The sequence below is a fragment of the Sorex fumeus genome, unplaced genomic scaffold (genome assembly GCF_029834395.1).
Source record: "Sorex fumeus unplaced genomic scaffold, SorFum_2.1 ptg000030l, whole genome shotgun sequence".
Lineage (NCBI taxonomy): Eukaryota > Metazoa > Chordata > Mammalia > Eulipotyphla > Soricidae > Sorex > Sorex fumeus.
In genome coordinates, this window is record NW_026606087.1 from 21,953,300 (window position 1) to 21,965,604 (window position 12,305).

Here is a 12,305-nt window from a genome sequence, read left to right on the forward strand (position 1 = left end):
AGCGACCTGGGCCTCTGGGCTGAACTTCCGCTTAGAGCAGGAGGGTGCCAATGTCAGCAAGCCACAGAGGCTGCACTTCCACTACCGGTCGGTGCGCCTCTCCCAACTCTGCCACCCCGTGACTCCAGGCTCGGCCAGGCCCACGCACTGCAATGCTATTCCAACACGCAACAGCTCTCTAACTGCAGTTTGAGAAGGGACAAGTAAGCTTAGCAACATTCTCACTTCCAAATTAGACTAACACCCCGAAGAGCAAAGTTTCAGATTACCTCCTACCCCCTCACCCCCAACCAATCCACAGTCAGTGGCTTGGTAGAGGTGAGAAACAGGACCCAATTTAAAGAAGAATCAAATTCGGGGCTGGAGTGAGAGAACAGCGTGGAGGGTGTCTACCTTGTATGCAACTGACCTGGCTTTGATGCCCGGCATCCCATATGGTCCCCATCAGGAGTGATTCCTGAGTGCAGAGCCAGGAGTAAACCCTGAACATCTCCAGGTGTGGCTCCAAACCAAAAATAAATAGAATATAAGCCACTTCCATTACCACAGAGCGTGATGGAATATTCAGGCTGGCACTTGTGCCTGGTGTTAGTGGAGCAGCCTGGGAGGGGCTTCACAGGGCTGACTTCTCCATCTCCGAGGAGGGTCCAGGAGGGGCACAGGGTCCCAGGGCACCTGCAGGGACCCCTGCTCTGACAGGAGCCGTGGTCTCCTCAATATCCTCTCACCAAAGCTGCATAATGGGTGCACACTAATATTTCCCTCTTGTAGATGTGGGGACCGAGTCACAGAATGGTCAGTCCCCAGACAGCAGGGGCAGAGCTGAGGCTCCCAAGGAACTGTCCTCACAGCCCATCCTCCTTCCCCGGAGTTGCACCAAGAAGTCCCAGCACTGGCAGGAACACAAGCCATTCGAGGGCAGAAGCGCCCATCCAGCCCTGCTGGGGGCCTCCTTGTTTGGGTGTTTTGATTTAGGGCCATACTCAGCGGAGCTCAAGGACTGACTCCTGGCTCTGCACTCAGAAATCACTCCTGGCAGGCGTAAGGGGACCATGTGGGGTGCCAGAGATAGAACCCGGGTTGGTGGAGTGCAAGGCAATGCCCTCCCCACTATTATATATATATATATATATATATATATACTATTGCTCCGGCCCCAGGGGTCTCCTTGCAATGTGGTGCTGTTCCTGGCTTTCATACGACTAACAAGGCTGTTTGGTCTCTCCTATTCCGAGACAGGCACCTGAAGAGGCAGCCAAACAGGCATCCACGGCTCTCCGGCAAGCACTGAGTGTCTGTTCCTTACACGAGATCCCGCATGCAAGCAAGCTGTCAGTTTTATCTGGGTACAGGAACTCTCGGGGAAGCAAAAATCGACTCTTGTCCTAGTTAAAGAAATGACGAGAGGTGCTTTTTGGGTAACGATTCTTCTCGAGGCGGCTTCCCCAGGAAGAGAGCGACATGCCGACAAATGTTTCCTGACAGCTCCCCCAGCCGGCTCGCGCCGGCGCTGTGACTGACGCAGGCTGGGAGCACAAGGCCAGAAACTCAGTCCTGATGCTAACGGCAAGAACCACCCTATTCAGGAGGATGTGAGCATCTAACTTTGAGCGAGAGCTAACTCAAGGCCAGGTGATAATTTTGCAAGTTATCTGACCGGGATTTAACAGCCCCGTGAATTATTCTCGCTGAGCAGATGGGCAAACTGAGGCTGAGAGCGGTTTACAGCAACCTGTCGAAGGCGGCAAAGCTTGTGAGCAGCGGGGCTGAGACTGGAAGACAGGAACCCCGGCTTCAAAGCACCCCAATTCTCCACCGTGGTTATACTCAGCTCTCTCTCCTGCTATGGGGCTAAATGCCCAGCCACACATGCTCCAAGAAGGAAAACTGAGAAGTCATAAAGCTTGATCAGATGGAATCAGCAAGGGATGGAGCCAGGAGTGAAGAGAGTCTGACTTCCACATCTGCTATTGTAGATGGTGCAGGCCATCCAAGGATGATCCCTGAAGTCCTGTTCTTTATTTTTGTGTGGGGGGGGGGTCACACCCAGCAATGCACAGGGGTTACTCTTGGCTCTACACTCAGGAATTGCTCCTGGCAGTGCTCAGGGGACCATATGGGATGCTGGGAATCGAACCCGGGTTGGCTGTGTGCAAGGCAAATGCCCTACCCGCTGTACTATCACTCCAGCCCCTGAAGTCCTGTTCTTTATCAGTTTTGTGACCCTGTGCATTCTCTTTGCTTAGCTCTGGTTCCTTCTTCGAGAAAATCCACACAAGGAACTTTCTAGAATTTTCTAGAACTTTCATCTCACAGAACCACCATTAGTGCCCATCCAAAGAAAAGAGACATACCACCAGACCAATGATAAGCAGAAAACACCAAACACTGAGAGGGTAAAACAGCCTAATGCTTAGGACTGAGCTCGGAATGAAAGGGTGGGGAGGCCGGGAAGAACTCCAGCTCTGGAGCCCTTTGGGGGCTTGACTGGGGGACAAGAATGATACTGCCACTGACCCTGTGCCAGTGGATGGGCCAGGGAGCCTCCACGCATTGAGGGATGACCACCTTCAGGGTTAGGAGATGTCAAAGTGAATGAGACAAGCACAGCCCCATGCTCAGAACAAGGGAGAGTGCAGGTGAGTGACCCCCCAGGCAAAGGCAGCTGCTGGCCTGGGGAGGGACCCACCACCCACAGTGGGTCTTATTCCTGCTCCCGCTTCCACCTGGCCTGCCACCCCGAGAATGTTCCAATGACAATTGGCCCGCTGGTCCAAGCTTTGTGCCTGCACGCATAGCTAACCTCCCACTCGCGTCAGTTCTGGTTTTCTTTAGCCAAGAGATTTGATTTCTTCAGGGCTGAGAAGGCAGGGAAGGTACTCAGAGTGACACTGAGAGAGGGGGAGGAGTGGGGAGAGCGGGTGAGTGGGGCCACACGGACGTGTTGGCTCAAGTCTCCTCTGAGACGAAACATCCCGGGCTTGGGAAGAGGCGGCCCCAGGTTCCCAGCCCAGGCCAGGAGGACTAAAAAGGTCAAAGGCCACACCTTGCACCCCATAGCCTGTGGGTCATAAGTCCAGGCTCTAGTCTCTCTGGCTGCCTGTGACAATAACTGCACATATCCCAGGATCCAGAGGTCACCGGCCTCTTCCTCCACAGACTCTCCAGCCATGAAGCGGGCCCTGTCAAAGGGCCTCACAGGACCCCCTGTCTAGACCCACAGCTCACAGGCTCAATGGGCACACCTCAGTCTTGCCCCCTGCATACACCCACCCCAGCCCCCACCCCTGCTCTGCTGGGGAGCTGATGCAATTCTTCTCTGGAACTTGATAGGATGTAGAGAATAATTACAAATGAAAAGGTTATTCATAATTTTTAAATGAGTTAATTAGTAAACGCAGCCAGACTCACTCATTACCGTAATTAATAATTGATTATACTTGAAATTAAACACAAATTTTCATCAAAAATCTAATTAAATATCTGTGCTTTTGCCTGTTGATTAGATCAGTTGGTCTGCTAGAAAGGAATCTTCGTGAAAGGATATTTGTGCTTGGCCGAGACAATTAATTCGATTTTTAATAATTGAGAGTTTCTTCCACGTTAGTCAGCAGAGCCTGTGATTATGGCCAAACAGCAGGACGCGAATCCCTTGATCCCTCCCGTCCTCTTCTCCAGTGGAGTGAGCAGGCCTCCTGGTCAATCCTGTCCTGGAGGCCAAGGACAGACTGGGGACAAGCTCCAGCTGCAGTCACTGGCTCGGCCATCATGACCACCCATTCCAGCCAAGGCTCACGTCAGCTTTCTCATCAGGACTGGGGGGCAGGGGCAAGTCCCTCCAGGACCAGCAGTAAGGGAGAGCAGTTGGGCATGAATTCCCTGAGGTAGCGGCTGGGCATGAGCTGTCAGTCTCCAGGTAACAGAGAACACTGGACATGTCTCCGGCCCTTGGCAATGGAATCTACAGTCAACTGGTAACGTTCCTATATTGATGGGGCTTGACCAGAAGGATGCATTCATTCTTGGCAAGGCCACTATACAGAAATGTCACCCCTCCTCGCTTGAGGCAGAAACTCTCTCAAGTCAACCTCAGAAGGACACCTGATCTCCTTGACCCAAATACATGAAAAGCTGATTATTGTCTTGCTACTCCTTACAACCTTTCCAAAGGCTTCTGTTGTCCATCCAGTTAAGTCCCTTAACTTAAATCTCCAAATAGATCTTAACAGTTAGACCCAAATCCTGCAACGGCCCAGTCCGTGCTGATTAACGATCAATGACAGCACCTACTTTGTTCTTTGTGGCACCCCCTGGAGCTACTCTCAGGGTACTTGTCAGCTGAGTGGATGGTTCAGTGCCGCTCAGGGCACCAGTGCTCTGTTGGGGGGAGGAGAGAGCAAATGAAGGCTATACCTGGCAGTGCTGTGGGCAGAGGGATACAGGGGGCATGCAGGGATCACACACGAGCCCCTGTAGGTGCAGGCAAGCACCCTGACCCCATAATTATCATCTAGCCCTAAGCCGGGCCCCACTTTGAGATTCAGTTAAAACAATCTCAGGGCCAGAGAAACAGGAAAGCAGATGAGCGTTTGCCTTGCATGCATCTGATCCTGGTTCAATTCCTAATCATGGTTGCCTGAGCACTGAGCCAGGAGTGATCCCTGAACACTGAGCCAGGAGTGATCCCTAAGCACTGAGCCAGGAGTGATCCCTGAGCACTGAGCTAGGAGTGATCCTTGAGCCAGAAGTAAGTTGTGAGCACTATCATGGTTCCCAAACTGTACCCCTTAAACAAACCCCCTCCAACTCTCCCCAGCCCCCATTTCCTCCCCCAAAAGCCTCCCTCAGCTCTTTGAGGTAGGGCGTTCCCAGAGTCCAGAGCTGCCTTGAGCACTCCTGTTCCTCTGCTCCGTCCTCTACAGTCCTCCGGAGGGGGGCCCAGCCGCTCACCCTCTGAGGCCCATGTGCACCTGGTTCCACATGGGTGCCCGGTATGGTCAGCTGAATGAAAAACAAAATCCCGCATGGTCCTCTCAGTGTGGGAGAGAAATGAGGTCATCCACTGGACACTGCCACTAGCTGTGCTTGGGGCGAGGGGGACACCATATTGGGAGCACTGGAGATACTCGCGCAAGCCGGGTGGTGGCGCTGGAACCCCAAACCCTCCCTGCAGTCCCGTCTACATCAATCACACGCACCCACGGGGCCAGGAGCCCTGGGCTGGCCGGGTTAGTAGATGCCTGGATGTCATCCATGTTCTCTCTGCCCTGGACTGTGGTGGTAGCCCTTTGTATGGCCGCTCAGGTGCCTGTGTGACACCATTTCCTCAGCAGCAAGCAGGCAGCCTGGGGCCACAAAAGGCTTGGACGGTCTTCACAGAAAAATAAACCCAGCAGAGAGGCCAGAGAGATCGCACAGCGGGGAGGGCGTTTGCCTTGCACGCAGCCAACCCGAGTTCCATCCCCAGCATCCCAGAGGGTCCCCTGAGCACTGGCGGAGTGATTCAGAGTGCCGAGCCAGGAGTAAGCCCCGAGCATCACCAGGTGTGGCCCCAAACCCAAACAAGCCCAGCAGAAGCCGAGCAGAGAGCCGGTGGAAGCAGAGGCGGCGTCTAGCAGCTCGAGAGAGAGGGACGAGATCTCGCATGGCGCCCGGTCACCCTCCTGACTCCTTGGCTTGAAGACACTGAACCCCTGAGAGAAAAGCAATGGCCGTAGGCACACTGCCACTGCGCCCCTTCTCCAGGCCAGAGCAAGCGGCGGCCGGCGCTGGTGTGGCCGTGCTCCCCGTCCCAGACCCCTCTCCTCTGTCAAGCGCCCTGCCGAGCGAGGAGGCTTCGGCGGGACAGGCTCCTTTAGCTCAGACAACCAGCTGATTCCAGCACGGGGCCCAGGTCTTGAGTCAGCAAGAGCCCCCTGAGTCTGCAGATGCCAGGAGCACGGGCAGAATGGAGCAGGGCACACCCCACGACCGCCGTGGATGACTCCTCAGTGCATCTGCTCGGAAGCCAGCACTTGTCTGGGGGCAGAGCAGAGCGGGAAGCTAAGGGAGGAGGCTTGTTTGGGTTTGGGGCCACACCCGGTGATGCTCGGGGCTTACTCCTGGCTCGGCATTCAGAATGTAGCCCACGAGGGGTGCAGGAGGGACCCTTGGGCCTGGCTGGAGCTGCGCGGGGCTCTCTGAGGTGCAGCATCAGCCCTCACACGGGGTCTGTCTGGAGTTCCTGACCACAGTTTCAGGGCTGAGTCCTGGCCCTGTTCATGGGTCCTTCCTTCCGGGGCTTGGGGGCACCTCACAGGGTGCCGGGATTAACCCAGGTTACATGTGTGCGAGGCAAGTGCCGTACCAACGTTGCTGTTGCTCTGGCCTCTCTGGTTTCATTCCGGACCTGAGCCCAGACTGTTGCTGGCTCCCAGTTTTGCTTCCTTCACATCGACCTCCCGGAGGAGGCAGAACGGGGCCAGTGGGGGCAGTTCCCAGTGGCTACCTTGCCTGCTGTCCCCGCCCACTGGCCTCAGCGGGTGCATCTGCTTCAACCTTGGTGTCACCACACCAGGCTTGGTGTATCCTGCACAGCACAGCCGGGGGTGGAGAGGCAGCCCAGCGACTGCTGCCCCCATGCCCCAGCTCTGGGCGTCTGCCTTGAGAGACGCGGGGGTCCCAGGGCAGCCGGGTGAGGCGGGGCGGGGGGGGGGGGCGCTTACCCACGAAGTAGGCCAGCAGGACGAGCAGGCTGGCTGAGATGACAATGGCGCTCAGGGCCGCGCACTTCCAGTTGCAGTACTTGGATGGCTTCTTGAGGCTGAAGGCCGGCCGCGAGAAGGTGCTGCGGGGCAGGGGCCGGGGCGGGGGGGAATACACGGTGCTGGAGGTCAGGGGGTACCCGGGCGACGTGGTACAGAAGAGTGGCGAGGTGCCCCCCGGCTTGAAGAGGAAATGCCTGCAGCGGGGAGAGAAGTCAGAGGGCGTCAGGGCCCACGGGCCACAGGAGGAGTGACAGCAAGCAGAGGAGTCTGGGAGAGAGAGAGAGAGAGAGAGAGAGAGAGAGAGAGAGAGAGAGAGAGAGGGGAAGAGAGAAGAGAGAAGGAGGAGGGAGTGGAGAGAGAGAGGAGAGGGAGAGGGAGTGAAAGGAGTGTAGCACTGTCCACCCGTTGTTCATGGATTCGCTCGAGCGGGCCCAGTAACGCCACCATCGTGAGACTTGTTGTTACTGTGTTTGGCGTATCGAGTACATCACGGGGAGCTTGCCAGGCTCTGCTGTGAGGGTGAGATACTCTCGGTAGCTTGCTGGGCTCTCCGAGAGGGGCGGAGGAATCGAACCCGGCTCGGCCGGGCTGGCTGCGCGCAAGGCAAACGCCCTACCGCCGTGCTATCGCTCCAGAAAGGAGAGAGAGGAAAGAGGAGAGAGGGAGAGAGGAGAAAGGGAGAGAAGGGAATGGAGGAAGAAGAGAGAAGAGGAGAGCGAGAGAGGAGATAAAGGGAGAAAGAGGAAGATAGAGGAGAGAGTGAGAGAGATGGAGAGAGAGAAGGAGAGAGGAGAGATGGTAGAGAAAAGAGAAGGGGAGAGGAGAGAAGAGAGAGAGAGAGAGAGAGAGAGAGAGAGAGAGAGAGAGAGAGAGAGAGAACAGCACAGACACAGCAGAGAAGGTAGCAGAGATGGAGGAAGGACACCCACGCACCAGACCACAAAACAGGACGCACAAGGACAGGTCCTCCCAGCCCAGCACGGGGACGGGGCAGTCTCACCCAGGGACGCCACCCAGGCCAGGCACACATCACCAACGCAACAGATGTCAGTGTGCAGACCCTTCCCTGGGGAGGGCGGGACAGGGGCGCTGTTTCTTGAGGGGAAAAACAAAGCTGCTCTTTAAGTGATGGCCGGACTTGCAAATCGTCTCCAGTCCTGCCCTGCAGACGCAGCAGCTCGGACCCCCTCACCTGTTCTATGCGCTGTGCCTCTGCTCCTGGGGAACCGGAATCCTGAACTTTCTAAAGCGCGGGAGGCGGGGAGCCGCCACCCAGGCCTGCCCCTGTCAAGAGTCCTGGTGGCTGCCACCTGGCCCGGGACCCTGTGTGAGTCCACGCCACCTTCTCTGAGCCTGCCGGGGGCCCGCAGGAGAACAAGCTGGCCGAGCAGCTCACACGCCTGCCGGCCGTGGCCACAGGAGGTGTCGGGAACACTGCCCGGCGTGGCTCTGGCCACCGTGGGGAGAGCCGCACGCTGCCTAGAAAATGGGGCCGTGCTCGGCGAACACTTGCTGTCTCTTGGGTCAAGGCTACACCGAGGTGGGAGGGTGTAATCTGGAGCCCGGCCAGAGAATCCCCAGCCAGGGCCAGGACAGAAAGTCAGGTCTGGGCTGCAAACTCCCAACCCAACAGGGCTCGAGCAGATGGTGTCAGCGTGCTGCAGGCAGCCAATGAGATGCTGGGCGCTGCATATTAACAGGACAGCCGAGGCAGCTGTTAATATGGGGCGGGGGTAGGGGTGGGGGTGGGGGCAAACGAGCGAGCCAGGGAGAAACCTGGGCATGGCCATGCGGGACAGCCTCAGGCCCACCCTGAGAGCCCGGCAGGCAGGCAGGCAGGCAGGCAGGCAGTGGGGGCCGCGCAGACACACACGGTGGGGGGCAGGGCACCTACCCGTCACTGTAAGCCCCTTCGTGGCGGGAGGCGCTGAGAATGTCCATCTCAATGACGGTGTCCTGCAAGGACCCGAGGAAGGGCTGCTTGCCTAGGTGTCTACGCACACATGGAGACATGAATGGAGCGATGAGTCATGCACGGATGAGGCGGGTCGAGAACACGCAGGGGCCCGTGCGGCTGTGCAGGAGTCCAGCAGGGAGGCGGGGGGGGGGCGGGCAGGGTGGTTCTTGGGGCCTGGCACGGCCGAGTGCACGTCACAGCGCGGGGTGGGGGTGGGGGGCGCCCCTGGCCCCGAGCAGCCAGTGGGGTTCTTGTTACCAACCTGAACTCCAGGCAGCTGCTGTCCCGGCTCGTCCCTGGGGTGGGGACTGACTGACCCCAGCCCAGCACCGAGCAAGGTGGCCACTGCCCTCTCCTTCCTGTCTCCACAGCTCCACCAGGAAGCAGAGACCAGGAAGGGGGGCAGCACTGGCTGAGGTCTCCCACACACCTGAACCTGGTTCTGAACTCGGCCTTGGTGGGCTTTACATCTGCCTCTGTGCCCAAAGAGCAGGGCACCCAGAGTTCCTGGAGCCAATTTCTCACTCTCCTCCCTCCCTCCCTCCCTCCCTCCCTCCCTCCCTTCCTTCCTCTCTCCCTCCCTCCTTCCTTCCTTCCTTCCTTCCTTCCTTCCTCCCTCCCTCCCTCCCTCCCTCCCTCCCTCCCCCCCTCCCTCCCTCCCTCCCTCCTTCCTTCCTTCCTTCCTTCCTTCCTTCCTTCCTTCCTTCCTTCCCCCTTCTTTCCTTCCTCCCTCCCTCCCCTTCCTTCCTCCCTTCCTTCTTTCCTTCCTTCCTCTCTACCCTTCTTTCTCCCTCACCTTCCTTCCTTCCTTCCTTCCTTCCTTCCTTCCTTCCTTCCTTCCTTCCTTCCTTCCTTCCCCCTTCTTTCCTTCCTCCCTCCCTCCCCTTCCTTCCTCCCTTCCTTCTTTCCTTCCTTCCTCTCTACCCTTCTTTCTCCCTCACCTTCCTTCCTTCCTTCCTTCCTTCCTTCCTTCCTTCCTTCCTCCCTCCCTCCCTCCCTCCCTCCCTTCTTCCCTCCCTCCTTCCCTCCCTCTCTCCCTTACTATTTTCCTTCCTTCCTTCCTCCCTTCCTCCCTCCCTCCCTCCCTCCCTCCCTTCCTTCCCACACTCAGTGGTGCTCAGGGCTTACTGCTGACTCTGCACTCCGGGATCAGTGCTGGCAGGGCTCAGGGACCCCTCTGTGGTGCTGCGGGTAGAACCTGGCTCAGCTGCATGCAAGGCAAATGCCCTACCCACTGTACCATCTCTGCAGTGGGGCCATTTTCCTTTAAGGCAGGGGTCTCAAAACCAGCAAAGCACTGCTCACTTCTGGGGGGCTGCCCCCTCCAATGCCAGGGTGCTGGGGTGGGGCCTGGGAAACCACATTTCCTACAGCCTCCAGGTGGATGGGACATACTCTGGGGCTCTGGGCTGTGTGAGGACACTGTGTGCCAGGAGACAGAAGGGAGGCGCTTTGTCCCCCTACTGCTGAGGCAACACGACTGCCTTACCAGAACGAAGATGCCCCCTGGCCCTTTGAGGAGGGCAGCCTGGCCTGCTACACGGTGTCCCCGACCCAGAGTGGCCTGGATCCTGTTCTCCATCCTTGGACCCCGGGCCGCAGGGACCCAGCGGGGAACCTTTCTCTGGCAGAAGCTGCGTGGGCCTGAAGGCTGTGGAGGAATGGCCAGTTGCAGGGAGCTGGGTTTGGGGCCCCACTGACCACAGACCTTCTTTTTGATTTTGAGCAATTATTGAGATTTTAAAAAAAAAGCCTGATTCAAGGCCCTGTTCTGCAGCTTTATTTATTTTTTTGCAGTATGACTTTGGGTTAAACCGTTCATCTTGCCTTCCTTCCTTGGTCTGTAAAATGGGGTGACGATGTTTAGCTCACTAGGGGGCTCCGAGGGCCAACTGAGAAATATTGAAACCCAGCAAAGACTGGGCGGGAGAGACAGTACAAGGCAAGATGCTGGCCTTGCACGCAGCTGACCTGGGCTCCGTCCCTGGCACCCCAAAGGGTCCCCTGAGCCCTGCTGGGTGCACTGCCCCAAGCAAAACAAAGCAAAACAAAACAAAAAGCAAAAAATAAATATTACAGAAGCCAAATAATGTGAGTATAATGCTAATATAAGTTTTACCCACACCTACTCTCCATCTTTCACTGGCTGGTTCGGGAGTTTCGCAACCAATTCTCTATTGCAGATGTGATTCTCTGTCAACAACTCTTGAGGCTATCTATCACCTTTGCTTTGCGGGCTGGCAAAGCAGGACGGGGGCTTCGCTGGAGCCTGTTGCTGAGGAAGATGCAGCCTAGCCAATGGGGCAGTGTGTGACCTCAGCGCTGCCCTCGCATCCTACCTCCTAACTCATCCCCCACCTCACCCCCTGAGGCTCTGCCCAGGATCCTGTGTCCCTACAGACCACAGTGAGGAGAGGCCCTAAATCCCACCCGGAGGTATGCTCTCTTGGACATCCTCAGGGACAGTGTGAGGACAGGAAGGAGCCAGGCCTCTGGGCACTGGGCATCCCCAGGGACTGCCCCAGAGTGTGCCCAAGGCCCAGTGCTGGGGTTGGGGTGGGCGTCTCAGCTCCTGTACGGAGTGGGGGGGACCTGGGCCCTGATGTGTGCTCCGCTGCTCACACACGGCCTCCTTGCCCTTCCCTGGCAGGCTCACTCTTTGCTTCCTCTGGTCCAATGCTCCCCAACATCTGCCTGGATCACACCCTCTCTTATCACTTAACCCTGATGTCTTCCACCCGATTCCTCCCTCCCAGCCCACACCCCATCACACAACAAGATATACACTCACTCCCACAGCCACGTAGACATACATATACACGATCTTTCTTTCTTTCTTTCTTTCTTTCTTTCTTTCTTTCTTTCTTTCTTTCTTTCTTTTTTCTTTTCAGGTTACACCCAGCGATGCACAGGGGTTACTCCTGGTGGTGCTCGGGGGACCATATGGAACGCTGGGAATCGAATCCGGGCTGGTCACATGCAAGGCAAACGCCCTACCCGCTGTGCTATTGGTCCAGCCCCATGATCTTTTTAATGTGTTCCTTCCCCTAATGTCAGCACAGGGATTTTCTCCATCTTGCTTGCTGCCCAACTGCTCGGCACCTGTGTCCGGACAGCAGTGGGTTGTCGGTCACTGCTTGCTTGGTCCAACAAAGCTGGCACATGCACAGAGCCTGGTGCCTGGGGTCGAGTGCCTTGAGGTGGCACAGCTGGGTTCTCCTTACTGTATCTGCCACTCCCTTCACTTCAGTAGGAAACGGCCTGTCTGACTCCATCCCTCTGTCCTGCCTGAGCCAGCTGGAACAGGTCTGGGGAGCGGGTGGAGGAGTATCATTCACTAACCCTCTATACCTAAACTACTAGGCCAACAGTGGTTCCTGCTGAAGATTTGCCTTCCTTCTGGATATCTGGGGTTTGAGCCTGTGCCAGGCAGGCGATGCCAAAATGACACCCCCCACCCCACCCTGACCAACCCCAAATCCATGGGCATTCAGTGAGGGAGCTCATGAGGGGCCCTGGAAAGACTCTGGAGCTGCAGGCATCATGGCCACCCAATGTGCCCAAGCCGGGGGCTCGTGCCCACTTGGTTCCCTGGTATGGCT

The 12,305-nt window shown here is 57.1% G+C and overlaps 1 protein-coding gene across 2 annotated transcripts in view; it reads right to left on the reverse strand.

Annotated features, from left to right (window-relative positions):
* Positions 1–12,305, reverse strand: part of TENM4 (teneurin transmembrane protein 4) — a 371,175-nt gene that overhangs the window by 212,078 nt on the left and 146,792 nt on the right. The window contains exons 4-5 of one of the 2 annotated variants that reach the window (XM_056115823.1): positions 8,641–8,739; positions 6,705–6,940 (exon numbers count right to left, since the gene is read on the reverse strand). In XM_056115823.1, the coding sequence (XP_055971798.1) occupies positions 6,705–6,940; positions 8,641–8,739 (335 nt within the window). The remainder of the gene's footprint in view (positions 1–6,704; positions 6,941–8,640; positions 8,740–12,305) is intronic. The other variant, XM_056115822.1, reaches the window with a different exon arrangement.